The sequence below is a fragment of the Trachemys scripta genome, chromosome 5 (genome assembly GCF_013100865.1).
Source record: "Trachemys scripta elegans isolate TJP31775 chromosome 5, CAS_Tse_1.0, whole genome shotgun sequence".
Classification (NCBI taxonomy): Eukaryota; Metazoa; Chordata; order Testudines; family Emydidae; genus Trachemys; species Trachemys scripta.
Window position 1 is genome coordinate 41,840,257 of NC_048302.1, and position 27,642 is coordinate 41,867,898.

At 40.2% G+C, this 27,642-nt stretch overlaps 1 protein-coding gene across 1 annotated transcript in view; it reads left to right on the forward strand.

Moving 5' to 3' along the window:
• Nucleotides 1-27,642, forward strand: part of FAT4 (FAT atypical cadherin 4) — a 239,440-nt gene that overhangs the window by 121,568 nt on the left and 90,230 nt on the right. The window contains exons 2-6 of the mRNA XM_034772506.1: nucleotides 9,103-9,234; nucleotides 12,753-13,014; nucleotides 16,932-17,282; nucleotides 23,363-24,285; nucleotides 25,015-25,189. Coding sequence (XP_034628397.1) covers nucleotides 9,103-9,234; nucleotides 12,753-13,014; nucleotides 16,932-17,282; nucleotides 23,363-24,285; nucleotides 25,015-25,189 — 1,843 coding nt within the window. The remainder of the gene's footprint in view (nucleotides 1-9,102; nucleotides 9,235-12,752; nucleotides 13,015-16,931; nucleotides 17,283-23,362; nucleotides 24,286-25,014; nucleotides 25,190-27,642) is intronic.

Here is a 27,642-nt window from a genome sequence, read left to right on the forward strand (position 1 = left end):
AACATTGAATCATATAATTTCTAAAGCATTCAAAGGCAGTGTGTGCCCTCTCAATAGGAGGAAAAATGTCATAAACTGGACACTTATCCAGCCACTTATCTTTCGTTTTGTGATTATTTGCAACGCTAAGTGAGCTATAACTGCTAACATCCAGCAAGACCAGAACACAGAGGATAAAATTTGCAAAGGTATTTGGCAAATTAGGAGCCTAAGTCCAATTGACTTTCAGTGAGATTTAGGCACTTAGGGCTGGCTCTACAAGTGAATTGTCTAACCGTGGGGGTATGGGATATTCTGATGGGGATCATCCTCAAGTTGTTTGACTCTAATTAAATAATTACATGATTAAATATTATTGGGGCCAGAAAAGAGTTAGAATTACTATATTATAGGCCAGTAATTAGGGTACTCAACTGAAAAGTCCCTTGAACATGGATCAGTCACTTTTCAGTTGAGCGCACTAACTACTGGCCTATAGTATAGTTTCCTCCACAGTATAACATCAACCTGTGTATTAACCTTTCACCACTGCTTACAAGTGGGATTCTTTTATGTCTAAAAAAAGCCTGCTGGCCCATAGCAGAATAATCTGATGTGATTCTTAATGCTCTGCCTAGGACTTTGTGTTGTGTAGAAAATTGAATGTTTAGATGTTAATCAACTCATATCTGTCTTTATTAAAGTATAAACTGTTACCTTGTTCCCAGGCATATCATGATAAGCAGGTGGACTTCCCATTCTGTTCTGAAAATTGTAAACATACATGCCCTGCAGGTCAAGTTTACCACCTTCCCAGGCCCTGGCATCATTAATAATTAAAATAATAAACATAAGGCTATATTTTTTTCTCTCCAAACTTGGCTGTTTCTAGGATTTTCCATACTGGTCCTCTGATGCAGACCCTAGTTCCCTCTGCATCTGAGAAATGCTCTAACCCCCCTTAATATCTGGGTGTAGTTATCAAGATGCACCTGCTTCTTCTCTCTAGCACCTCGATGCTATGTCAATGTCATATTTGTAACATCACAGTTTAGTGGAAATACATAAGCTCTGATTCTGCAGATACTTAGCATGTGCGTAACTATGTGAGTAGTCCCTCAGATTACTTGTGAATAAAGCTACACACGTGCATAAGTATTTGCAGTATTGGGCAGCCATAGTTTGTTGCAAGTACAAAAATGCCAAAGAGATGGAGATAGAAAGGAAATAAATATTCCTGGCCAAATTCTGCTCTCAGTCAGATCTGTGTAATGGAACAAAATTTAGCCTTCTGTATTCTGATTTAGCATTTCTATGGAGATTTGAAGACTGGAAATATCCTTACTTCTTGTCATACTGAAAACTTTTCAGATTATGGGCCAGAACTGTCTCCTATATAGAAAGGAGAAAAGGCTTGAGTTTTCTGTCATACATTATAAAACTCTAGGCATAAACAAGAGCCCTCTGCTAAAAATTACAGCAGTGTGTGATATCTTTAGATTAGATGGTATCTCATGAGACTTCTAGAGAATATGACTTCAGCAAATGGAAAAAAGAAAGCATGACACCACAATATATAAATTAAAAGAGAAGAAAATCAGTTGTCTTTCCACAAATTTGCTTTCGACTTTGTTTGATCAATAATAAAAGAAGAAATATTAAACACATAAGACATTTGGGGGTTCCTTTCTTCTTAGATCATATTCTCTCCATAGGATTCTGATCAAGAACACAAATGTACATGGTGGTGGTAGGAAGAGTTATTGCATATTTTTTCTGCTGCCAAGCATACTATAGTTGCTGCCACATGAGCTAGCTCAGCATTTTTGTGGCATTTTTGTTTCTTAGTTTTCAATGGACAATTGGAAATTTTGTTGGGAAAAAAATTTATTGTTTCTCACTTTGTACCTTTTAAATCTCCTCCCTCACCTCTAAATAACATTTAATAAATAATGGGCCTATGGAGACTTAAACACACAGGACCATATTCCATCCAAATCCAGTCTATGTAAGGGTAGAATTTGGCACATTTCCTCCAAATGCAATTGGATGAAAGCATCTCTGCTTTACTTTACATACGTGTGTAGCTCATAAACCCCATAGGTTAGGTCACTAAAATAATTTTATTCCAGAACTGAAATGACTCATTTTATGTTAAGCATGGAATTTGTCTAGCCCGTTCAGCAGTAATTGTCTAGGGTTTTGGTTGTTGCTGGAGGTGGGGGCTCTTTTGACTAAACATGTAAAACTTGACTTTCAGCAGCTGTTTAATAATTCAGTAGATTATATCATAGAGATATGGGGACAGGTTAATTGAGTGTATATAATGTGTATAAATTGGAAACTCATCTTTTTCAGTTAATGTTATCTGGCTTTTGTCTGGTAAGCCACTTTAGTTGACACTTTCCCTGCCCCTTAAAAATAACTTTAAAAAAATTGCATGAAGAATAAAGCTACTCAGGGCTTGATCCTGGAAGACCTCTTTATGTGGGACTGCCTTTGAAGAAAGTTGGGAGTTCCTTTTGTGAAACCTGGTAGGATCAGTGCCAGAGGGACAAAATAAAATGCTTTAGACTCTGATTCAATGCTGAAAACTATGTGAGCATGGGAGGGTCACTCACCCACCCAGTTCATATTCTCTCTGCCTTGGCATGAGTGTGCAGAAGGCTCAAGAATACTGCTGTCTCTATGTACCCTCATTAGGGTTGCAGAAAACTGAACAGCCTTGCCCCACCCCTTCTCCGAAGTCCTGCCCCCCGCTCACTCCATCCCCCTCCCTCTGTCACTCGCTCTCCCCCCCCCCTCGCTCAGTTGCTCATTTTCACCAGGTTGGGACAGGGAGTTGGGGTACAAAGGGGGGATGAGGGCTCTGGCTGGGGGTGTGGACTCTGGGAGATGAGAGGATTGGGGTGCAGGAGAGGGCTCCGGGCTGTGGCAGGAGGTTGGGGTATGGGAGGGAGTATGGATTCTGGGCTGGGGCCAGAAATTAGGGGTTCAAGGTGCAAGATGGGGCTCTGGGCTGGAGGAGGGGGTTGGGGTGCGGGAGAAATTGCAGGCTCTGTCTGGGGGTATAGGCTCTGGGGTGGGGCTGGAGATGAGGGGTTGGGGGACAGGAGGGGGTGCAGGGTGAGGGCTCTGGGAGGAAGTTTGGGGTGCAGGAGGGTGTGCAGAGCACGAGTTCCAGGCAGCATTCACCTCAGGTGACTCCTGGAAACAGTGACATTTTCCTCAGGCTTCTAGGCAGAGGCACGGCCAGGTGGCTTCGTGTACCGCCCCCGCCTGCAGGTGCCACCCCTGCAGCTTCCATTGGCCACAGTTCCCGGCCAATGGGAACTGCAGAGCTGGTGCTCGGGGCAGGGACAGTGCCCGTGGCCAACCCTACACCTAGAAGCCAGAGGAAGATGCTGGCAGTTTCCTGGGAGCCACACGGAGCCTGCCCGGCACCCTGCATGCCATGCTGTGGGTGACCAACTGGACTTTTAACAGCCCGGTCAGCAGTGCTGACCGGAGCCGCCAGGTCCCTTTTCAACCAGGTGTTCTGATCGAAAACTGGACACCCGGAAACCCTAACCCTCATAGGAAAAAAATGCCCTACTGTGAATAGAAAAGTTGTGGTGATTGTAGAATAATATGGCAAAGAATATAGATTACAGTTGAATGTGCACAAAACAAAAACTATGGCGGTATGCCAGGATTCTGGGAAGACATGCAACATTCCAGTGAATGACACAGTCATACAGCAAGTGAGACATTATTGCTGCTTAGGAAGCATCATTACAGAGGAAGTTAAAGCTTGCTGTAGCCTTCACACGTGCAACTGGGAGCTTGGGAAGAAATGTGGTTTCCTGAGAAACAATACAGTTTAACCAGAAAAGCAGCATTTCATGCTTTGTTCTGAGTAAAGGCCTCATTCCGAACCACTGAATTTAATGGGAGTTTTGCTACTGACTTCAATGAGTGCAGAATCAAGCCCTAACTGATTACTTATATAAATAGTATCTGATTGATTGCTTTGTGACGTAAGCTCTCAGTTTGATTATTTACGTATAATTAGACCTGAAGTTGTTTGGCTGGAGAAAAGAACTCAATCTCATATTTGTATTTAAAAAAGAACAACAACAACAAAAAACAAAACAAGGAAAGTAAATTTGAACTCAATGCTGTCTTACCTCATGCAAGCAAACTTATTGTTACTCATTCCCTCAAGGCATAATGTAATGTGGATTTGTTTATAGAAAAAACATAAGAGATTAATTTAAACAGTAAATAATAATCCTAACTAGTTCAAGTTAATTAATATTTCCCCTGCTTGGAAAGTATCTAAGGCCACAGGCTGTCATAGCAATCATATTGGCACAGAGATTTTGAGGATAAATGAACGTTCTGCTGTAGGAGCAGGTTTCTTGCATTAGTGTAAGAATGTTACCAAGTCTTGAGTCTGACGAAATTGTTAATTACAAGTGTAGAGGGTGAAGTTTATCCTGTTATTTCAACTCAATAGTTTTGCTAACGGACTTTTTGTTATTATTGGTTTCTTTTCTAATAAATATGTTTTCTTAATCATGCAGCCCTTACTTATGTGAATAGTACCATTGAGTTCAATGGACTAAACAAGTAAAAATATTTGCATGAGGCCCTAATTATGATATTATTGTATTGTCTTAAGAGCAGATATGTTGCATAATAAGAAAGCAAACCTCATTCTCCAGTATTCTAAAGGCATACTTGAATTTTCAGTGTTTTGCAAGAAATGGCTGCGAATTTGTGAGGAGGAAAGTGTTATGGAAAAGTAGAGTGATCAGGCTATTCTTTTTATCTCCGCCTATAGTAGATCTATTCAAGTTCTTAGTCAACTGACAATAAGAAGTTTTGATTCTGGTATTATAACTCTGTATTGCAATCCTTGTACACTAAACCTCTTGTTGAAATAAAAGGGATGCTAAGGTGCACAAGGTTTGACATGCTGGCCCCACTGAAACCAATGTGAGTTTTGTATAGACTTCAGTGGGACCAGGATTTCACTCAAAGATTCCAGAATCAGGATTTTATTTTGTTGTGAATAGGCAGCTTGTGACACAGGTAACCATAATACAAATCAAATATTTGGGGAAATCTGTGAGGTAGATTGTGAAACCTGGAAGGTCATTTTCAGCAAATGTAAGTTGTTGAATATCTAGGAAAGGGAAAGGTAGTTTATTAAGGAAGGATATGTATTGGCTTTGTTATTTGTTCTAGAATGGTATTTCCTCCCTGCCCTCCATCTCCTCAACAAATGTATAAATAATGAATATTGAAGTCATTCACTGAACTAGCCATACCTCTTCAAACAAGGACACTATAAAAAGTTGGTGGGCACAACTGCCCAATGAGCTTCTGCCCTCATGCCTCAGCTTGTGAAAGTATTTCATCTATTAAATTCATTTTCTATCTCCTAAATAGTTATTAATTTCCTGTAAGGTGGTTGCAGCTGTCCCTCCGTCTGTCTGGTAGGGAGGCCACACCCCTCACTACAAGTCCTCTGGAATAGCACAGTTTTGCGGGAATATGCATCGGGGTCTCTGCCACTCGGCGGGATAACCCAGTACTGAGTCTAGGAGCCCCGGTCCTCCAAGCAGAGAGGGCACTAAACAGTTCGGGGGCTCTAGCCCACAGTCAAGGTAAAGCAGCAGTGTCCATAATCCCCGGCCCTCCAGCAGGGCGAGGCAACAAGCAGTTAGGTGTCTCTGGCTGGTATTTAGGGCAGAACAATGAGTTTTAATGGGCATATGCCAATGTTCTTTCAGTTTGCAGTGCTGTGTGTAGGCTATCTTTAATTCCTACTACAACTGTCTACAGGGCTGGCTAATTAGAAATACAGTACCCGCAAATAAATCATAAAGATAGACCCAATATATCAGTCCTGGTAGACTGCAAATAAATACATCAGAAAATTGCTATTACAAACACACCTAAAAATATTGCATTCTGATTATAATTGACCTTTTTTGTTTCATTGTGAGCTAGCTCTGTTCCTGCATTTTAAAAGAGGTGTCAATATGAAATCTGGCTGTTCTATTTATTTGTTGCACTGAATTTTCAGGATAAGATCCAGAATGACTTCTTGATCTTACGTACCTTCTTTTTAATCATCCTGAATGCCAGTGAGCCAATTTGTCCTTGTATTAATTAACTTTGTACCCCACAATTCTAACTATGTGTGTTCCCTTCCACTGACTGTTGTATGTTGTGTAGATTATAGCTATATTGGGATCAGAGACCTCTGGAATGCAAAGTCATTAGCCGGAAGAAACCCAAAAGTTGACAAACATTACAAAGGACAATCACTCATGGTGAAAATGTGTTCTGGTGGTGAAATGTCACCTGCAGCTGAAACATTAGCTGTGCATGATATATATAGCATTAATAAATAAATTGAAAAGCTGCACAGCTGCCGTACCTTCAAGCCGTAGCTGGTGAAATTTAATAGTTTCAGTAGAACAACAGCATGCTTCATCTGTGCCAGTTCAAGGGCCAAGACTTGACTGGCAGGTATAAAATATAACAATCCTTCATCTTCCATTTCTTACTAACTCCCTTCTCATTCTGTGAGTAATTGTCACAATACTGCCTCAGTCTCTTTGAAAATGAACCTCTTGAACAATTTAATTCTTTGAAAATGAATCTCTTTGGCTGTTTAATTAGAGTAATTGTTTGTGACACTATAGTTAATGTTGGGTCAGCATATTAAAGATTTATTACAAACGCTTATTTTCAGAAGTTTGAATCTGTCAACAAAAGCTTCCTGGTGGAGTTTGGCATATGAGGTCTCATCCTGGGAGATATCTATGCACCGCTGGTAATAAATATACAAATAAATTAAATATAATCGAAATTAATTAATTATGGCCTTCTATAAAAGGCACTCAAAGCTGACAGGTCCAACATTTGACTTACACTTTTAACAAGTGCTTTCCTATAATGCTCATGCAATGTTTATTATTAGTAATACAAATGACTCAGTTGTCTTCTATAATTACATACAAAAATGCCAGCAGACCAACACTCATGAACAACCCTACAGTAACAAACCACTGTGTGCACAGATCTGAAAGCAAACAAATACTGGTGAATAAAATTATTTTTAAACTTCAGACTTTCTAAGAATTATTATAAACAAGTTTGCAAACAAGATTTTAAAAATTCTAAAGCATACATAAACAAGTGTTTAAAAACAAAAGTGGTTTGCTTATACAGGGCCCAGTATCCTTACTTCATTGAAGCTAATGGGAACTGATTGCTCTCAGCACCCTGTAGAATGAGGTCCTTAGATAGTTTTCTGAGTTTTTTCAAAAACCTATGGTTACTGTATTGAAAACTGAAATTTGCCAGTGACATGTATGAAAACATGAAGGTATTTATGGGAGGAATGGACAAGTAGGCAGTTGAAACTGACATAGAGGTAAGGTTGGGGAGAGACACAATAAGAAACAAGATCAGATAAATACAGATGAACTGAGATGGGAAGACTCTTGTTCAGATTAAGTGACCTCAAGGCCACAGATAGAGTCAGAGCATGGAATAGATTAAGGAGCAGCGGAAGCTCCCAGAAGTGGGGAGACCACTGGTGCCTGAACCATGGCTCTGCCCCTGTCCCGCCCCTTCCCCTCAGGCCCACCCCTGCATGACCCCTTCCCCTGAGTCCCTGCCCCTGCACTTTCCCTTCCTCCAAGACTCCACTCCACGCTCACTCCCCACTGCCTCTCCTCCCCGTCACTTGCCCTTACAGCCAGTAAGCCTCCTACCCCCCATTCTGGTGCCCCTGGGTATATTGGCACAAACTATTTATTCCTCACAGAAACGAAACTCCTACCATTGAGGTGCTCATTCTCCTGATCAAATAACACTGATTCTGCCATTGATTGCCTTAGTGTTAGGTGATAGCAGAGTATAAGAAGAAAATCTAGTAGTTTACTAGAGCTCGTAGAAACTACAGGCAGTGGAGCTCAGATGTCTGCACTGATTATACCCAGACCTGGTTAAGACATATGTTCTCAATCAAGTGTGGGGAAATCCCTTGTGGGCAATGAGAAAGGGAGGTACTAAAGTACAATTACTATTCTATCTGTCAATCTGCATATCTGCTTTTTCTTTTAAGTTATCCATTTCTTTGTTTCTCTTTCTGTCTAGCTCACCTATCTACCTTTCCCTGTTTGTAAAACAAACAACAAAGACAGTCCTGCCCCAGCTACTCAGTTTTCTCTTTGGTGGTCTTCAGATTCTGGTGACCACTTAATGTTTTGAGCCCTGTGGGAAGCATTTACTTTCACTATAGATATAAAACAGCTGTTGTCCTCTCTTCCTTTATTGGAACCTTAGCAAGCAGTACCCAGTGAACAGTGAAAAAGCAAGCCCTAAAGTTTTGAATTTCAGCATCAGCAATCCTGTGAGAACTAAACAATCGTACTTACATAGAACAATGAGTAAATAACCTTGGCCCGTCTTTCAGACACTAGCATTAATATTTGTGAAGTATATAAACACAACGTATTAAAAGAATATTTGTTTAGATGTGATTAGGCAGGGAGTGAGGAATTTGTGTTTGCAATTATAAGAGAATCTTGGGGGGAGAGATGGGCAGAACAGAATGCTTTTTTTATATAAAATGCAAGGGAATTTTTCCTCCCATAGAACTGAGAGTTGCCAATATGTAAACATTTCAGGGGGAATTTTACACCACCTCATCTTTATGTCAGGCAGCATTTAACGGTTGAATGATCTTCTTCCCCAGGTCTTGGCAGCTGTCCTCCAGAGGCCAACATTGAGGATTACAATGACAGTTGATCAGTGGACCTAGTCCAATATAAACTAGACTAAGACCATTTAAAATCAATTGCTATCAACAAGTCAAATGAACTTTATTTATGTTAGAGGGTTTTCTATGAGGATTTCATAATAACATGGAATTTTAATAGCCTTAGGAGCTTTTTCTGTTGTTGTTGTTGTTATTTGGGAATGTTCTTATTCATCTGATTAGGCATAGTTGACCTGATTTTTTTCAAAGTTAGGTGATTTGCAACATTCATGTTTACTCAATGTCTGACGGATACAGTACTCATGAAACTCTTCTTTTTTCTTGCATTTTAGGTGGAAATAACACTTCAGGATATCAATGACAACCCACCAGTATTCCCAACAGACATGCTTGATCTAACTGTAGAAGAGAATATAGGAGATGGATCTAAAATAATGCAGCTGACAGCCATGGATGCTGATGAGGTAAGAGAATGTTTCTTATTTGAACAAGAATATTAAATAATACCATTTCGTGAACATATTTTGACCTGATCCTGAACTACTGTAATGAGAATTTCACCTGAGAAAGAAGTGCAACAGCACTTTTCTACTACAGTCTTGCCCTTCTCCTCCCCCACAGTATATTCAGAAAGTATCATAGTTGTGAGTTACTCCCATGGAAAGATTGTTAGCCAAAGTCACTGTCACCTGGGGGCATTCACTGGCCTGTGTGAAATGAGTGGATGCTTTCAATCCACCTTTTAATGAGCAGTTGTACAGATAAAAAAAATCACAACCCATAGTTTGGTACTCATTAGCATCCTTTTTGTCATTCTCAACAAAGATGTTACATGTTGACTTGACAGAGAAACTGGACTATCATGTCAGTCCTAAAAGTGCTCACTTTAGCCCATGGTCAAGGCTCTTTGGTGGGGAAGTGTTTGAAACCATAATTTCAGATCCAAACAGCTTTGAACTATGGAGATGTCCCAAATCCAAAGCCAGATCCAAAATTTACAGACTAACCACTGTCTCAGGCAAAGATGGCTATATTTTTAAGCTGGGGAAGCTTTCACAATGTTTGCCTACTCTATGACAAGATCTAGCTACTGTCACTATGATGTGTTACCATGGGCTTTAATTTTATAAAAATAAAAGAGAAAAAAAAGAACTTTGAAAAACCCTACTGTGCGTAAGTACTTTTCCTAGCATCCGATGGTCAACCATACGGATTCAGTGCTATCAAGACATTACAACTGAGCAGCCATTAAGAATATAATGGAAGCATTCCAGCTGAACGGCTGACCTAGTAATGATATTACAATATTGTTGGAAGTCTGTGTGTATGTGTAATTTCATTAATTTATTCATTTCTTTTGGGTGGGAAGTCATTTAAATGTTAATTGTAATGTTTTATTCATTTTAATTGACTTTCTATTGACTGTACAAACGGTTACAATGTCAATAGGTGTGTACCAGGCAAGTTGTATTACCAATAAACTATAAAATCAAATAATTAAAAAACAAATACCTTTCATTTAAATAAATGAGTTAACTCAACAGTAGTAAGGATAATCCTATAACTCTTTTAGTGTTAGCTTAGTGCCGGCTTCTATGACTGTTTTAATGATAGTTTATCTAGTCCCTTCTATAACCAAACTAATAGAACACATCCAATATGAGTAAGGATGTGTGAATGTCTCCTTTCTTTCTTTCTTCTTCCAATTTGTTGGTTTCTCTTCCTAGTAGCATCTCTTTTGTAGGAGCAAAAAGCAGGACTTTGTGTCCCTGAATCTAATAGAAAGGATGTGTAAGTCAGTTATCCACAATGTAAGTTGTAGCTGGCAGATAAAATGTGAATAAAAAAATCATGACTTCATAATAGTGACATGTCTGTTTGTAAGTGTGGAGCCTAATTTTAACACTGTTTGTAACTGGATGGTTAGAGGCACGTGTTTTTAGAAAACATCAATAACCATCCTTATTTTTTTTTCTTTTTTTTTTTTAAAGCATACTAATATGCTACTAGAGCTGGTTCCAAACCCCTCATTTCAATGAGAGTCTTTCCTTTGGCTTCTAGGGGCACTCAGTTCCCTAATGAGGATGAATGATGATACTTAATTTTCACAGTCTAATGCCAGTTATTTAAAATGTTTCTGAAGAGTGCAAGATGCATTTTTGATGTTTGTAACAATGTGTATTTTAAAAATGCATACACATCTTTACTTGTGTGTTTCTAACAATGGAAGATTTTAACTATCTTCCTTTCCATTCTGAAGTGAATTGTATGATCTTTTCTTACATGTAATATTCTTGCCACAATATATTTTTGGATATTGAGGGTCTGACTTTTAAAACCTGGCCTACTTTTTGCACCTGTAATTTATGTCAGCAGGTAACTACAGCTCAATATTTTGTTTGTGCCTATAGACATCTACCTACTGGCTGCATGCGCAATTACTTGCAGGGAAGAATAAAAGAAAATCCTTTGTATGTTTTATATAATGACTTTTGGCCAGTAGTTTTCATACTTTCGCTCATTATATTAAGGCATTCATTCAGATCAACATAACTGTGATGTCATTTCATAGGCACCAGGTAGTAGCCATGGCTTTAACAATTACAAACTTTTTGCATTTTGCTAATTTTTTTAGTCAGTGTGTAGACAGGAAATTTCTATATATCAGATTATTTGTTTTAATGGGTTTTAAGTATTCTGATTTTCTTTGCCTTTCACCTAATTTATGAAAAGTTACTGATTTTGCCAGACCATATCAAATGCAGTCAGTTTCATAGTTGTACTCCATTATGAGAAAATGAGAATAACTGGTTAAATGGAACAAATAATAAAGAGTGTGGTCACCTAAGAAATGCAAAGTTTTCACTGAATGTTTTTGTTAAACTATACAATTACAGGAAAATGCATTACATGCACCAGGTACACCTGAATATACAGAGAGTATGTGGACTGAAGTGCTATGCACAGCTGTTTGAGACTGGGCAGATGTATACGTTTTAATTTATTTTATCAATTAACTGATTCCTGGTTTTTGATCAAACACTCTGGATAAAAAGTTTGGTAAGAGACATACTGTCCAAATGTTCACATAAGTATCTTTATCTCTCTCATGACACCAGATATGAACATGGCATTTAAGGCTACATCTACTCTACATGCTAGGGTTGTGATTCCCTTGCTTATGAACACGTACTCACATTAGCACTCACCAAGCTAATGTGAGTATAAATAGCAGTGTAGCTGTGGTAGCATTGGTAGTTGCAATGACGGCATAGCTGAACTTTGCCAAGTACAAGCCCACTAGTTTCTTGTGAATTTGTACTCAGCACAGGTCAGCATACCTCTGCTGCCACTACCCAGGCTACAGTGGCTACACTCAGTGAGTGCTAGTGTAATATGTGTACACGAGCAGGGGAATCACAACCGTAGCTCACAGAGTAGATGTAGCCTAAGTGACCTGTAATTTTAAACAGCAAGTTTATCATTACATTTTAGAGAAGGATGTTTGCCAGTTGGCTGCTACTTCTCCATTACTCTCTGTCCACCAAGGCATGGAATAGAAAGGGCCGAATTGAGCCCTGTTTTAGATTGATCACTTAATTCAGCCTCACAAACATAAAACAATAAAAAGAAACATTAATCACTGTTAAGAGAGAAAATGATATAGTAAATAGATTATGGTGAAACTGATTTGATCTTAAATCAGATTTCGAAGCCTGTAGAAGACCAGTGTTTCCCTGCACTTTATTTTACTGACTAGATTTGATCCTTTTTTTGAACAGGAGTTAAAAAATATCTGATAATCTTATCTCTATCTGTCCAGTCCAAATAAATATTAGGTGTGTGTGTGTGTGTGGGGGGGTGCTATTTTGTTAAGGAAATTGTTCCGAACAATGTTTGCAGACAGCAGTTGTTGGAATGACTTGGTCTTAAAGAGTTGCCTGACAAATAACTTGATCTGACTACTTTTGTTTTTATTTAGGGAGCTAATGCTCTTGTCACTTACACTATCATCAGTGGTGCTGAAGACAGCTTCCACATTGACCCACAGTCAGGAGATCTAATAGCCACCAAACGTTTGGATAGGGAACGTCGCTCCAAGTATTCCCTGCTGGTTCGTGCTGATGACGGTCTACAGTCCTCAGACATGAGAATAAACATTACTATTAGTGATGTTAATGATCACATACCAAAATTCTCTAAACCTGTGTATTCGTTTGATGTACCAGAGGATACTACCCCAGGTAAATAAGGAATAAACCTTGTTATTTTCTAAAATTGATGGTACGCACCCTTTATTTTCCGTTGACCTATACAGCCGTGATCACTAATATTGTCACTATTGACACACTAATTTTATTGCTAACATGTGGCAGATTATCATTCCATTTTTTTCAAGTGTGCCATCACTATTTATCCATATTATTTAGAGCATAGACATTCACATAGAAACATGACTCAGAGGTTAAATGCTAAAATTTATTTCTGTTTTTCTTATAATAGTGCCAGTGTGGTAAACATTTGCAAATATTTCTGTTGCATCATTTTTAAGGGATGCAAAATTATAATTAAATAATCCCTTGCAGGTTCAAATTCTATAGAATATGTGCTTCCAAGAAACCACCTCCCTACTCTATCCATTCACCCTTATCCCACTCATTCACACCATAGGCACGGGCCTTCAGGTGGGATGCAGCCTTTACTTACCCTTTCTCTTCTTCAGGCAAGGTAGGACAACCTTGCTGTGTTTGGTGCAGGTGGCGCCCTCCTCATTTTTGTGGTTCCTCCATCTTTTTAACGGTGGGGAGAAGGCCAAATGGAGCCAAATCCCATTCCCTTAAATTGACTGTCTTTAGGGGTGGTCAGGAAGGGGCCTAATTTTCCTCATAGGCAGCAGGAGAAGGGACATTCCTGTTGCCAGAGTTAGCTATTGAAGAAATGGTAGGCCTCCCAGAAAAGGAAGACTGCAATTTTTAGGTGTAGGGCAGGGCTCGTATCTTTATGTGTTTTTGTATAGTGCCCAGCGCAAGGAGCACTCCAGTCCTGATTGGGGCCTCTGGGTTCTACTACTAAATGAGAATGGACAGAAAAATGTTGGGGAGTGGCAGCCACCCAGTGTTCCCAGAAGACCCAAGGCAGTGGATATCAGGTTCCAGCAGGAAGCGGGAGTAGGTGTACTAAATTTGGGGAGCCAGCTGGACCAGAAGAATGTAGGCTGACTAAATATGAGACCTTCATAGACTTGAACTGATATTTATAAGCTAGACTAAGACCCCTAACTTGCCTCAGTTTCAAGTGAATTGAGATTTGGAGTGAACATTTTGCACAGCTCTATTCATAACTCCATCTTATTCACCTCCGGGCTGAAACTTGGTATGCACATCCTCAGCACAGAATGAATGTTGTTTTTCATCGTGTCGTATAGAATGGGAATGGAAATATACTGTGAGAATTCATAGTATTTTTATGCTTCAACAAATCAGGTAATGTAGTCTCTCAATGTGTATATTATTAACAGTAGATGCATCCTGCCAAAGGACCTGTGGAATTACTAGAGCATCAATGAGAGGGTTTTGTAGATCTTTTCTTTTTAATGCTACCATTAAAAAGAAGTAAATACAAAAGGGAAAGAAAATCCTTATAATATTAAAGGGTCAGACTCAGTCTGACCAAGAGAGGAAATTCTGAGTTAAGTTTGGAATTCTTTCCTTCACTCATGCTGCTGTGTATGCTGTAGATAATACACTACATATGGTGGGTAAGAACACACACTGTTCGGAGACCACTACAATGCTCAGTGCAGTGAATTGAAAAAAAAAAAGCCTCTAGCAGTGATTGCAGTACCACGGGAATTCATGTACTAAGCACAGAAAGATAGTTACTGAGGCTGCCTAGGGTAATAAATGCGGTGTTTTTAGGCTCAGTATGTTTTAATGGGAATTAGTTTACGGGTGTACATACTGTATAATCCTGACAGCTTGAGATGAGAATATTCTCTTAAATCACTAAAACAATGTTCAAAAATATAGAATTCAAGCATCAAAAACTTAATAAAAAGTTGTAATAATTTGAGAACAATATATTTACTTAAGGCCAAAATGTGCTAGATATATACTGGTCCAGCAGTGTTTGGTACAGAATTGTGCCTTCATCCCCTTCCTATCACAGGTGCACACGGGTGCTACGGAGGTTGGTGCAGCTTGTCCCATTCCACTTTCCAATGATCTTGCTCCAGTTGACAGGCCAGTATGCAGGGGTCAGGTCAGTGTTTCCCACTTGGTGTGTCTTATGTCCTAGGTCAGTGTTTCCCAATCTTGGGACGCCGCTTGTGCAGGGAAAGCCCCTGGCGGGCCGGGCCGGTTCGTTTACCTGCCGCGTCCGCAGGTTTGGCCGATCGCGGCTCCCACTGGCCGCGGTTTGTTGCTTCAGGCCAATGAGAGCTGCTGGAAGCGGCGGCCAGTACGTCCCTCGGTCTGTGCCGCTTCCTGCAGCCCCCATTGGCCTGGAGCGGCGAACCGTGGCCACTGGGAGCCGCGATCGGCCGAACCTGCGGACGCGGCAGGTAAACAACCCGGCCCAGCCCGCCAGGGGCTTTCCCTACACAAGCGTCATCCCAAGTTTGGGAAACACTGTCCTAGGTTATGCACAAGTGGAGCATTCCCAGTATTCCATCCAGTGTAGGGATTGTAATTGCAGTTTGCCCTTTTGCTGGAGTGCATGAAGGCTCTTTGCTTCCTTTCTTAACCCTGCATATTGCACAAAGGCCAACAATGATCGGCTCCTTATTTATTTGCAAGTTACAGTTGCAGCTGATATGATGACTATACATTTGGTAATCGTATCCAGCATTAGGACAGCCTTTTAGCCGCAATCAGCAATATTGAAACATTAGGAAATCACGTATCTATAACAGAAACCAGAATGTTTAGCTTGATTAAGCAGATAAAATTGTAGCACTAATTTTCATTCTGATATTGAGCAGTTTTCATGGTTGCATTGCTAAAATATCACTAAGTGTGTTGTAAAGCATGTAATTTATCTGGTTCCATGAAAAAGCAACAAAACGATTTTCCTTTTTGGAAATGGAGTGACCTTAATTATAGTTAGTATTAAAAATGCTTAAATGCTGACACCCAAGTTCTAAACTTCAGCAAGGATAGCATAGCAAGTATAGCAAGAAGTGCAAAAATAAAGCAATGGGCCAAACTTAAAGGAAGTGGGAATTATACTTGACTAAGGACTACAAGAATGGATCCTCTGTAAAGAATGAGGGTTTTAGTTTCCTGACCAAGTATGTTATTGCTCATGGTAATTTAAAATAAAAGAAAGAAATGAACACTGCAAGTTAAATACTATTGAAAGACAGTATTTTGTCTCAATTTATGCAGTGTATTTACTTTTTTCAATTTAAATACGAAATAGAGATGCCTGTCCACGGTTCTGTATGTCCTAAGAATAATTTAAAATCAAAACCATACTGGAATAGCCACTCAGCAGCCTAAAAAAACTTGTACACAATAAAATTAAATATAAGAGAAAGTCAAAAATGGTCCTGTGGAGCGAAAGTCTGTGAAATTATTGATAATTTTGAGCGCACTCTTACGGAAAAGTCTCGTAGAGTTTAATGAAATATTTTTTTCTATAGGTTTTGTAAACCATCTTATGGAATTTAATACAAAATTTTCTCCTTTTTTTTAGGATGGTTTAAAAAATAGAAAGGATATTTTCTATTAAAATCTATTAAAATTTTAGAGTAATTATAGAGTGCACTCTTAATTTCTGTGGCACCCAACGGGTTTCATCCCTTTTAAATGTATTCCTAAGGGGAAAAAAAGGATATCTAGATAATTTGGGTATATTTCAGTGCCTCAGTGGGACTAATTGCATGCTTAAAGTTAAGCAAATGCTTTAGTGCTTTGCTGAATAGGAATGGACCTTGGTGCTTAAGTGCTTTGGTAAATTGGGGGCCTATATGTGTAATTAATTCCCAATGTTAACAAAAACATACAATTTTGAGGTTCTTATTTCTTAAGGAAGAGACCTGCTATTGCACAGGAATGGCCTGTTTACCAGTTCTATAGGAGTATTCAGTTGTATTTCTAGTCTTTTTGAAATTCCTCGTTCTTGTTCTCTCACTGAGTTCTTCCGTTGTTTTGTGTAGGTTCTTTGGTAGCAGCCATTTTAGCTACTGATGATGACTCTGGTGTAAATGGAGAAATCACATACACTGTGAGTGAAGATGATGAAGATGGTATGTTCTTCTTGAACCCAGTCACTGGAGTCTTTAACCTGACTCGCATATTGGACTATGAAGTGCAGCAATATTACATTCTTACTGTCCATGCAGGAGATGGTGGTGGTCAGTTCACTACCATCAGAGTTTACTTCAACATACTAGATGTAAATGATAATCCGCCACTATTCAGCATGCCCTCATACAGCACGTCCTTGATGGAAAATCTGCCTCCAGGATCTACTATTCTCAACTTTAATGTTACTGATGCAGATGATGGTATGTGTTCCTTTGTATTCTAAAAATTCTGATGGCAGATGCATGTTGCATGTTAGCAAGATATTAAGGCATTTGCTCATGAACGGGCAAATAATGGTCATCCTTATAGACATTATTTATCCACAATAACCATACAGTTGTATCTGAAGTACTCAGGTTTTTTTAGTTACCACTGTGTGTAAATGGTGACTTTTTGATGGCTCACACTACATTTTAGAATGTAAGGTTCTTTCCATGTTTTTATTTGACATCTAAAAAAAAAAAAAGACATATAATACATGTCTATACTTAGTGAAGTCAAGTACTGACCTCTCTGACATCCCTGTTGGGCATACATATTATTAGAATGTTTTACATATTGAGCATATTGAACTACGTAGGCACAATGAGAACAGAATACTTGATAATTTTCTTAATATTGTGAGTTTAAATCAGATCTGTAATACAACTGTTTTAATGTAATATTTTGTTTGGATTTGTTTTTCTTAATATTATTTTAAAACACTACAAGGAAATATGTGAGAACCTCATCGGTAGTCATTACAATGCCCCTGGTAAAATTATTGTATACTATAAGGGAAGATGAAGAGACGATGTCAGTACATGTCAGAGAAATGCTTACTTAAAAGGTTTTAATCCTTGGATTATTCACATGAGGGTTTACGAGGTGTCAACATGTAGGGAATTAAAAGATGATAATGTGTATAATTTGTTTAGCAAACTGACTGTTGTCATATAGTTTATGCCTTGTAATGACTAATGAAGAATAATTATACACACACTTTAAAATTTTACTGTGTAGGGTATTTGATTTTATTAAATGCAAACAGACATTAATGAGGTTGACTTTTATAAAAAATTACCTGAAAAATGTAAATATTATAAGTGAAGGATAATCCATGTTATGTACAAATCATTCAAAATAGCATCAGTGAGGTTATAGAAGAAGAATAAACACTCCAAAAAGCACAAAAAAGCAAATGAAAAAGCAACTAGGAATGGGGTATAATGCTTTGCATTGAATTTTCTCTTGATTTGGGTGATCACCTTAATGTCATTAAACATTGTGGATCTTCTTATCCATTGCCTTGCAATTTATTCATTTATTTACACTGTGCACAATGGGCATGGAATGCTTCCAGATCATAAGAGTAGCATTTTATACCTACTTTGCACTCAAATTCCATAGGTGTAAATGACAACACAAGGTGTGAGGCAGTGGGGAATAAGGTGCAGTATCCCCTATATTTTATGGCAAATTTACTGTTTTAGTAGGCTAGATTTAAAATTAATAGAGCAGAAACTGCATTACATGGGCATGCTGGGTTCACTATATTATATTGAGAAACAAGGTGGTTGATTCACCAACTTCTGTTGGTGAGAGAGACAAGCTTCAAATTACATATATTATCATCTTTTAATTCTCTACATGTTGACACCTTGTAAACCTTCATGCTATATGGTTGGTCCAAAGATATTACCTCACCCACCCACAGCTCTCCCCTTCCGGGGCAGGAGGCAGAAGCTTGGTTCCGCGGCAGCCAAGCTTCCCCCCTCCCCCCGCTTCTTCCCCCAGTGTGGTGCTTTCCGGACCCTCCTCCTCTCCGTCCCTGTGCCAATCAGCTGATGGCCCTAGCGAGGGGGAGGGGGAAGAGCGGCAGCGTGCACAGAGCTCCGTAGAGGAGGCAGAGAGAGGTAGGGACGGAGCCTGGGGGAAGGGGGTGGAACAGGTCATATGCCTCCCAGCCCCCTGCCATGAGCTGCTCAGGGCAGGGGGCTGGGAGCACCCCCACGAGCCGAGCACCCCAGCCCTTTGCCCTGAGCCCCCCACACATGCTCAGCCTTCTGCCCTGCACCCCCCATACCCCCCAGCCCTCTGCCCTGAACCGCCCCCACCCCAACACCCACCCAGCCTTCTGCCCTGCACCCCCATGCCCCCAGCCCTCTGCCCTGAACCCCCCACACCGCAACACACACCCAGCCTTCTGCCCTGCACACCCATACCCCCAGCCCTCTGCCCTGAAACCAACACACACCCAGCCTTCTGCCCTGCACCCCCACAGCTCCATCCCTCTGCCCTGAACCCCCCCCACACTCAGCCTTTTGCCCTGCACCCCCATACCCCTAGCCCTCTGCCCTGAACCCCCCACACCCCAACACACCTCCAGCCTTCTGCCCTGCACCCCCACAGCCCCATCCCTCTGCCCTGAACCCCCCTACACACACTCAGCCTTCTGCCCTGCACCCCCATACCCCCAGCCCTCTGCCCTGAACCCCCCCACCCCAACACACACCCAGCCTTTTGCCCTACACCCCCCACACACCCCAGCCCTCTGCCCTGACCCCTGAAACACCCACCCCCAGGTCTGGGGTCCCGGCTGCAGGCCCTACTCAGCCCTCTGCTGGCCTAGGTGAACAGAACCCCAGGCTGGCAGCGAGCTGAGCAGGCTGGTGGTGTAAGATCAGCATTTTAATTTAATTTTAAATGACGCTTCTTAAACATTTTGAAAATCTTGTTTACTTTACATACAATAGTTTAGTTATATAATATAGAAAGAGATCTTCTAAAAACGTTAAAATGTATTACCGGCACGCAAAACCTTAAATTAGAGTGAATAAATGAAGACTCGGCACACCACTTCTGAAAGGTTGCCTACCCCTGCCTTATAGTATACTTTATAAAACAATCTCTGTAACTTCAGCAAATGTTATGTTGATGTTTCAATCCTCAAATCTCTATCTGTGTAATTTCCTGCGCACTGGTGTAAAACAGGGTAGCAGTTACAACTGTACTTCTCCATAAATAGCTCACAGAATGTATGTTAATAAACTCTTGTTTTGTGGAAGTTGTCTGATCATTTTTGTTAAATGATACAAATAGCCTGCAGGGCTATGAAGGGCATGTTGTTTTATATCAGACTGTTTTTTCTGTCAGTCCAAGATAAACATTAGTAAAGTCTGCAAAAGCCTGCAGTAAGAAAATACTTCCATTGTTATTTTCCTGTTTGACCCGCCTCTTGGGAAACAATAGTTTTTTGCAGCAGTTTGAGTTGCTTTAATATTCAGATGGATAGTAATATCAAAGAGAGTCTGCTATGGTTTTTAAATCTGTGCAAAAAAAAGACTTATGCATTGGGTCTTGTATTTTTGTTTCTGTTTTTTTGTTTTTTGTTTTTGTTTCATGTGGAATTAACAGAAATGTTTAAAGGTATAACTTGAGTAACTTCCTCACAAACCAAACAACCTATTGACTGAGCTTTTAAGAGATTTAGAAAAGAGAGAGACTACCACAGAAAAAAAACTCCAGGCAAGATGTTAGGGTATCTGCTGGTCATGCTCAGGTCCCTGTATGTGCCAACATGAGGGGGAAAGGGTTGGTTCTTTCTTGTTCCATTCACATTAATTAACCAAGTTAAAGACTTTAAAGAGCTTGACATCTCCCTGTCTGAGCTTTGAAGGCAAGCATTTGTCAGAGAGAAAAGATAAATCCAATGAGGCAGCTAACTACTATGCAGTCTTGACAGTGATCAGTGTGGAGGAGTCTTCCCATCTTGGATAAAGATGGCTCACAATAGCAATACGGATGAAAGATGCCCCCACCTCCAATTAAGTGCATAGTGTTTTGTTTTGTTTTTTTTAAATGGACAGTGCCTTTCCCCAATGAGATTATGGGTGAAATCCTGGATCCATTAAAGAGAATAGTAAGGCTCCCATTTACTCAGTAGGGCCAGGATTTCAGCTGAGCATGTGAGTAGCATGATGTGTTTCCAAGATTCAGACCCAAGAGAATGATGCGATATTTGTTTGTTTTGTTTTAAAAAGCAATACAAGGAATGAACATATTGCATCACATAGAAATAGACTGGGAAGTATAATAAAACTGTCATGATTTGGAAGAATGTCAAATACCGGAAGTTCAGTACTATTATGAACAAATATTGTCAGAGAAATAAAATAGCATGTGGGTATATAGATAAAAAGAAGAATGAGTAATAAGTTGTATATGGAACAAGTGATAAAATATACCACAGAAAGAATTAGAAACACAGAGTAATAAATATAGTGAAAGTGTTTCTAATTCGATCTTCTTCTTTAGGGTTCATTTTTTCCCCAGTGAAAGCCAGTGGCCAAACTTCTATTGGTTTAAATAGGAGTAGGATTGCTAGCTGATGGAATTTGTAGTTTTTCATGCTATGAATACATTTCCTTGATGTTTCAGAATATTTTCATGGGTAAAGTTAAGCAAGTTAAAACCAAGCTAAACAAATGTATAATATTATAATCGTTAGTGCTTCACTTGTTCAAAGCAATATACAAACATTAATTAATATATGTCTGGCATATAAATACATTAATCTTTTCCAAATGTTATTTAAATGTATCATTTTTCATGTCCGGCTCTACTTATTTAAAAGAGAATGATTTAGAGTCTTACTACTTTGAGAACAATAAATAGCAATAATTAATACTTTGTATATAAGAATCATTTATTTCCTGGGAAGTTCAGGGGGTAGGGGAGAAGCTACTGAGTAAAATTGGCAGGAAATACAAAGTAATGAGACACTTAAATGTCCAACTTGAGATTATACACTGTGGAGAAAGAAGTTTAGAGAGGGTTAGTTAAAAATCCATTAAGTTTCAAACGCAACCTTTATGACCAAAGAGGCTAAGTATAGAATTTTAAAATTATGTATTTATGATTTCAGTGTTTAATGCAGAGACCAGAAGGAGAAAATAGATCTCAACTCACCTTTTTAAAGAATAATATAAATGTTTAGGATGAGCATGATCATTGCTGGTCTTTGTGCAATGTGCAGGGTTAAGAAAGGAGGCAAAGAGCCTTCATGCCCCCCCTCAAAAGGGCAAACTGCAATTACAATCCCTACACTGGATGGAATACTGGGAATGCTCCACTTGTGCATAACCTAGGACAGTGTTTCCCAAACTTGGGATGCCGCTTGTGTAGGGAAAGCCCCTGGCGGGCTGGGCCGGTTTGTTTACCTGCCATGTCTGCAGGTTCGGCCGATCGTGGCTCCTAGTGGCCGTAATTCGCCGCTCCAGGCCAATGGGAGCCGCTAGAAGCAGCGGCCAGTATGTCCCTCGGCCCGCGCCGCTTCCAGCAGCTCCCATTGGCCCGGAACAGCGAACCACGGCCACTGGGAGCTGCGATCGGCCGAACCTGCAGACGCGGCAGATAAATAAACTGGCCCGGCCCGCCAGGGGTAGGTTTAACAGATCCTGATCCAGATATCATTAAAGTCTATAGAAAAATTCCATTGACTACAGTGGAAGTAGGTTTGATACCTGTTGAATTACAAGATACTTATTACATAACATTAACATGTTCAAGGCACTATACACTGCTACCTTGATATAACGCGACCTGATATAACACTAATTCGGATAAAGCGTGGTAAAGCAGTGCTCCGAGGGGGCAGGGCTGCGCGCTCCCGTGGATCAAAGCAAGTTCAATATAACGTGGTTTCACCTATAATGCGGTAAGATTTTTTGGCTTCCGAGGACAGCGTTATATCGAGGTAGAGGTATATAACATTTATAAATCCGAACTGAACCCTAGTGATTAAATCCATAATATACTTTTTGATTGGCGCGTGAGTAATCTGGGGCTCCATTGCTCTTGGTGTCCTTTTGAAGTAAAACATTAAAACATAAATAAATAAAAAAGTGGCCTAATCAGAGTGTGTTCGTATCGTATGGCTTTTTGTGTCATTCAGTGGAAACATTTATGCACATTTACAGAAATGCATAAATAAAGATTTACAGTTTATAAATATTTTATCAAGACTGTCAGCTAACCATAATGTTTGAGTGCAGTTCTTGATTCTGACATATAAAACATAATATGCAACCTTACCTCATCTCTGTTTAATTGCAGATGACACAAAAAGGGATTACCCTTTCTCCCATTTAATTTCATTGTTTCAAAATGTAAACATTTTGCCATTTTTATCTACCTCTAATGATGTTATTTACTAGAAATTCAAAAACCTACTTCGTATACTTCATATGTACGACAAGATCAATGGGATTAAGTTACAGTCCTTATTTTTGTTTTACAGGCTCTAACTCACAATTGTCCTACAGTATCACATCAGGAGACAGCCTAAGTCAATTTAATATTGACAAGAAAGGAGTCCTGAGCATCAAGCAGCCTTTGGATCGGGAAAGTCAGTCCTTCTATAGCCTTGTTGTTCAGGTTCATGACATGGCTACTCTACCAGCCTCCAGATACACAAGCACAACTCAAGTGTCAATTATTCTACTGGATGTGAATGACAATCCTCCAAGCTTTATCTCTCCAAAGCTGACCTACATCCCAGAAAATACACCCCTAGACACCATTGTGTTTAGAGCTCAAGCAACTGACCCAGACAGTGGTCCTAACAGCTATATTGAATATACTCTGCTGAGGCCTTTGGGAAACAAATTCAGTATTGGCACTATTGATGGTGAAGTAAGGCTCATTGGGGAACTTGACAGAGAAGCAATTGCTAATTATACCTTGACTGTGGTAGCTACAGACAAAGGTCAGCCATGCCTTTCTTCATCTACAGATGTAGTTGTAGTAGTCCTTGATATCAATGATAACAACCCCCTGTTTGCACAAAAGCTATATAAAGTAGAGGTGGGTGAAAATACTCTGACAGGAACAGATCTGATCCAGGTGTTTGCTACAGATGGAGATGAAGGTACAAATGGGCAGGTTCGCTATTCCATAATCAGCGGAAACACCAATAATGAGTTTCGGATCGACTCTGTTACTGGGGTGATAACAGTAGCCAAGCCTTTGGACCGAGAGAAAAAGCCCTCCTACTCATTAACTGTTCAGTCATCTGATCGTGGAAGTAGCCCCAGGACAGACACCACCACAGTCAGTATTGTTCTGATGGACGTTAATGATTTTATTCCTACATTTGAGCTTTCTCCATATTCTGTGAATGTCCCTGAGAATTTAGGGACACTTCCAAAAGTTATTCTTCAGGTGAGTACATTTAAAAATATATTTACTACAAAACTATTTGTTTAATCAAAAATTAAACATATATTGAGATTTGTACAGTTGAATAATTACCTTTTTGAGTATAACATGGCATGCAGTGTTTTTCTTTACATAATTGTATAACAGTTCCCCCCACCCCATCTTATACATACATTAGGATTTTAGAGGGTCATTTCATTCCCCCAGTTTCCACTTCCAATTCCCCACAGACCACCTCAATCTGTTCTTTCTTTCTTTCTTTCTTTCTTTCTTTCTTTCTTTCTTTCTTTCAAACCTCCCTTCTTCTCTATTTAAGGTGAGGCACTACCACAGTTAGAGTGTGCTCAGACAGCAGCAGACACGATATTCCCTCCAATTTTGACAGGTTCCTGCAAAATCATTTGTGGGTTTTGCTGAGCCCAAAGCTGGCTCAAAGGCTGGTCTTAACAATACATTCAGATATGGAGAAAAGGAGTAAATTATTAATTTTGTATTTTAAACTAGCACTTTTTTAAGACACTCATCACTCCTTTTAAATTAAGTCAGTTTGCTGTTAAAACCAATTTGTAATAAACCTCCAGGCATTCTAATTCATTCTGTCACACATGGAGTATTTCCTGTTCCTCATAAAATACTTTGCAATAGAAGGTAATCTTGATGACAAACACACACAAGCATGTACTCTTCATTATTATTATTATTTGTTATGATGTGCTTATGTCACTTTTGTAGGTTATAGCAAGGGATGATGATCAAGGTCTAAATGGCAAACTTACATACCTTCTTCTTGGTGGAAATGAAGATGGTGCCTTTACTCTCTCAGCCAGTGGAGAGCTCCACTTGGTACAAACCCTGGATCGAGAGACTAAGGAGCAGTACATTTTACTGATCACAGCTGCTGATTCAGGTAAATCAAATGTGCAGGCCACCCAGTCTGCATTTTTTTGCTATTTGCAAGCTTTGCAAAGCCTCATTTTGGTATATAGAAACATATTTGAAGTCTGTGTATTGCTATAGTTGTTATGTGTAAAGTTAAGGACCTTAAGTTATATGAACACACCTAGAATGAAATCCTGGTTCCACTGAAGTCCATAGGAATTTTGTCATTGACTTTATTGGGACCAGGATTTTACCCTGGTTTTTAGATGCCTGCATGTACTCTGGGATTCTACAGCCACAGAATTTGCTGCAGAATTCAAAAATCTTACCAAAAAATTTAATAACAGTAAAAGCATTGTTATCCGACATGTTGGGGGAATGAGAGGTGCCGGTAAGTCAAAAATACCAGTTAACTAAGAGGGAGGGACTTTGGGTGTGGGAGGGGGCTCAGGTCTTGGGGTTGGGGCACGAGAGGGGGTGTGGGGCAGGCTCTGGGAGGGACTTTGGATGCAGGAGAGGGCTCAAGGCAGGGGCTGGGGCACAGGAAGGGTTGTGGGGTGCCAGATCTGGGCGGTGCTCACCTCGGGCAGCTTCCCGTAAATGGCGACATGTCCCTGCTGCTCCTAGGCGGAGGAACAGCTAGGCAGCTCTGCACACTGCTTCCACCCTCAGGCACTGCCCCCACAGCTCTCATTGACTGCAGTTCCCAGCCAATGGGAGCTGCGGAGCCAGCACAGATACTTCATTTGACTTAAATGGGACCATAATAACAATAAATACTTATATCACTTTACAAATGTTGCCTAGTTAACCACAGTGAAATTCTAGGGGATTCCTGTCAAATCAGTTGATATAAATGGAGAAACATAATTCTCCTTAGCAATAACAGGAGTGATATGCCCAATTCTCTGTCAGTAGTAGCTCTGTCTCTCTGAAGCATTTTGTATTTTATATGTTAGGATTTGCTTCTGGTTTTCAGCTTGTTTCCAGTAGTGTGTTATGTAGTGAGCAGTCAACCTGGGTTAGAAGGGAGTGCAAGCTGAAACCTTGAAAAAAGGTCATCTTTCTGAAATTCATCAGAAAAACAATCCTTTGGATTTGCTTTTAGCAGTGCAAGTAGCATCTTGTACATCTTATTTCATTTTGTTGCTAACAAAAATCTCTTTAGATATCTAGATGAAATTAAATCTGAAAATTTATGAGGAGCATGTCAAAGGCAAAATTCTGCCTGCCCAAGCCCTTTCCTTTCCTCTCTCAATGAATCCATGTAAGGGTAGGCAGAATAGACACCTGACACTCATAGACACAACTACTAAGAAAACTCAACTTCATACTATCCTGTGGATATCCCTTCAGCATAATTGCAGGATTCATGCACTTTCATGTTTATTTTCCCTATGTTGTTGTTTTGTGACTGCATTTCTACTGGCGTCCCCTGAATCTTTAGGCTATGGGCTGACTTAATGAGTCGAGTCGTTCTCCATGGTCCCCAGAGTCATAGCCAGCCAGTTTGGGATTGGCCATGATCCCAACCTGAATGCCTGTTATCCATCATAGCAGGTACTGGGAGAGCACATGCTGCTCCTATCTGCAACAGATGTAAGGAAGTCATACATGATACTTCCTGTGGTGCTCCCTGAGACACTCTACCTGTGCCTACCCTGAACAGGCAGAATGTCTCAGAACAGTTCTGTTGAATTGCTAATACTCAACAACACCCTCACAGCAGTCCTCAGAGCTCAAAGGCCGAGATTTGGCTTTAAGTGTCCCATACACACTGAAGGCCAGATTATGATACCCTTACTCATGCAGAATAGTATTTTGTGGAGTAAGGTATTACTCATTTGGAATAAGGCTGGCAAAATTAGGCCCTTTGTGAACACTTAGATGCACACTGCACCTTGGGCAATAACCCATGTAACGAGTGCAACACAGTTGTACCACTCAGGAGCACAAGAAAGGAATTGCACTTTGGAGAAAAGTTCCTTCCCTGCACTCCTCTTCTTTCTGCGGGGAGTAATAATCTGCTAGCAGTTCTCAGGGCCGGCTCTAGCGATTTTGCTGCCCCAAGCAGGGAGGAAAAAAAAAAAAAAAAGCCGCAATTGCTTCATTTTACGGTGGCGATTCAGTGGGAGGTTCTTTGCTCCCAGAGGGAGTGATGGCCCCGCTGCTGAATTGCCGCCGAACTGCCGGACGTGCTGCCCCCACTCTTCATTGGCCGCCCCAGGCACCTATTTGCTATGCTGGTGCCTGAAGCCGGCCCTGGCAGTCCTTACCGATAGCAGGTTACTTCAGTCAGCTGCACTAATCAACATATGGTGAGGGTGGAGCCAAGTGCTAGTCACTTTCTACCCTTCTTTATCCACTCCCTGGCCATGTGTGTGTGGAGGGAATAGAGATCTAGGGAGGCAGCGCAAGAGCCTGTGTTGAGGAACAGGTGAATGTCTTAGCATCCTTATGCCCCATATGGTTGCTCAGGCC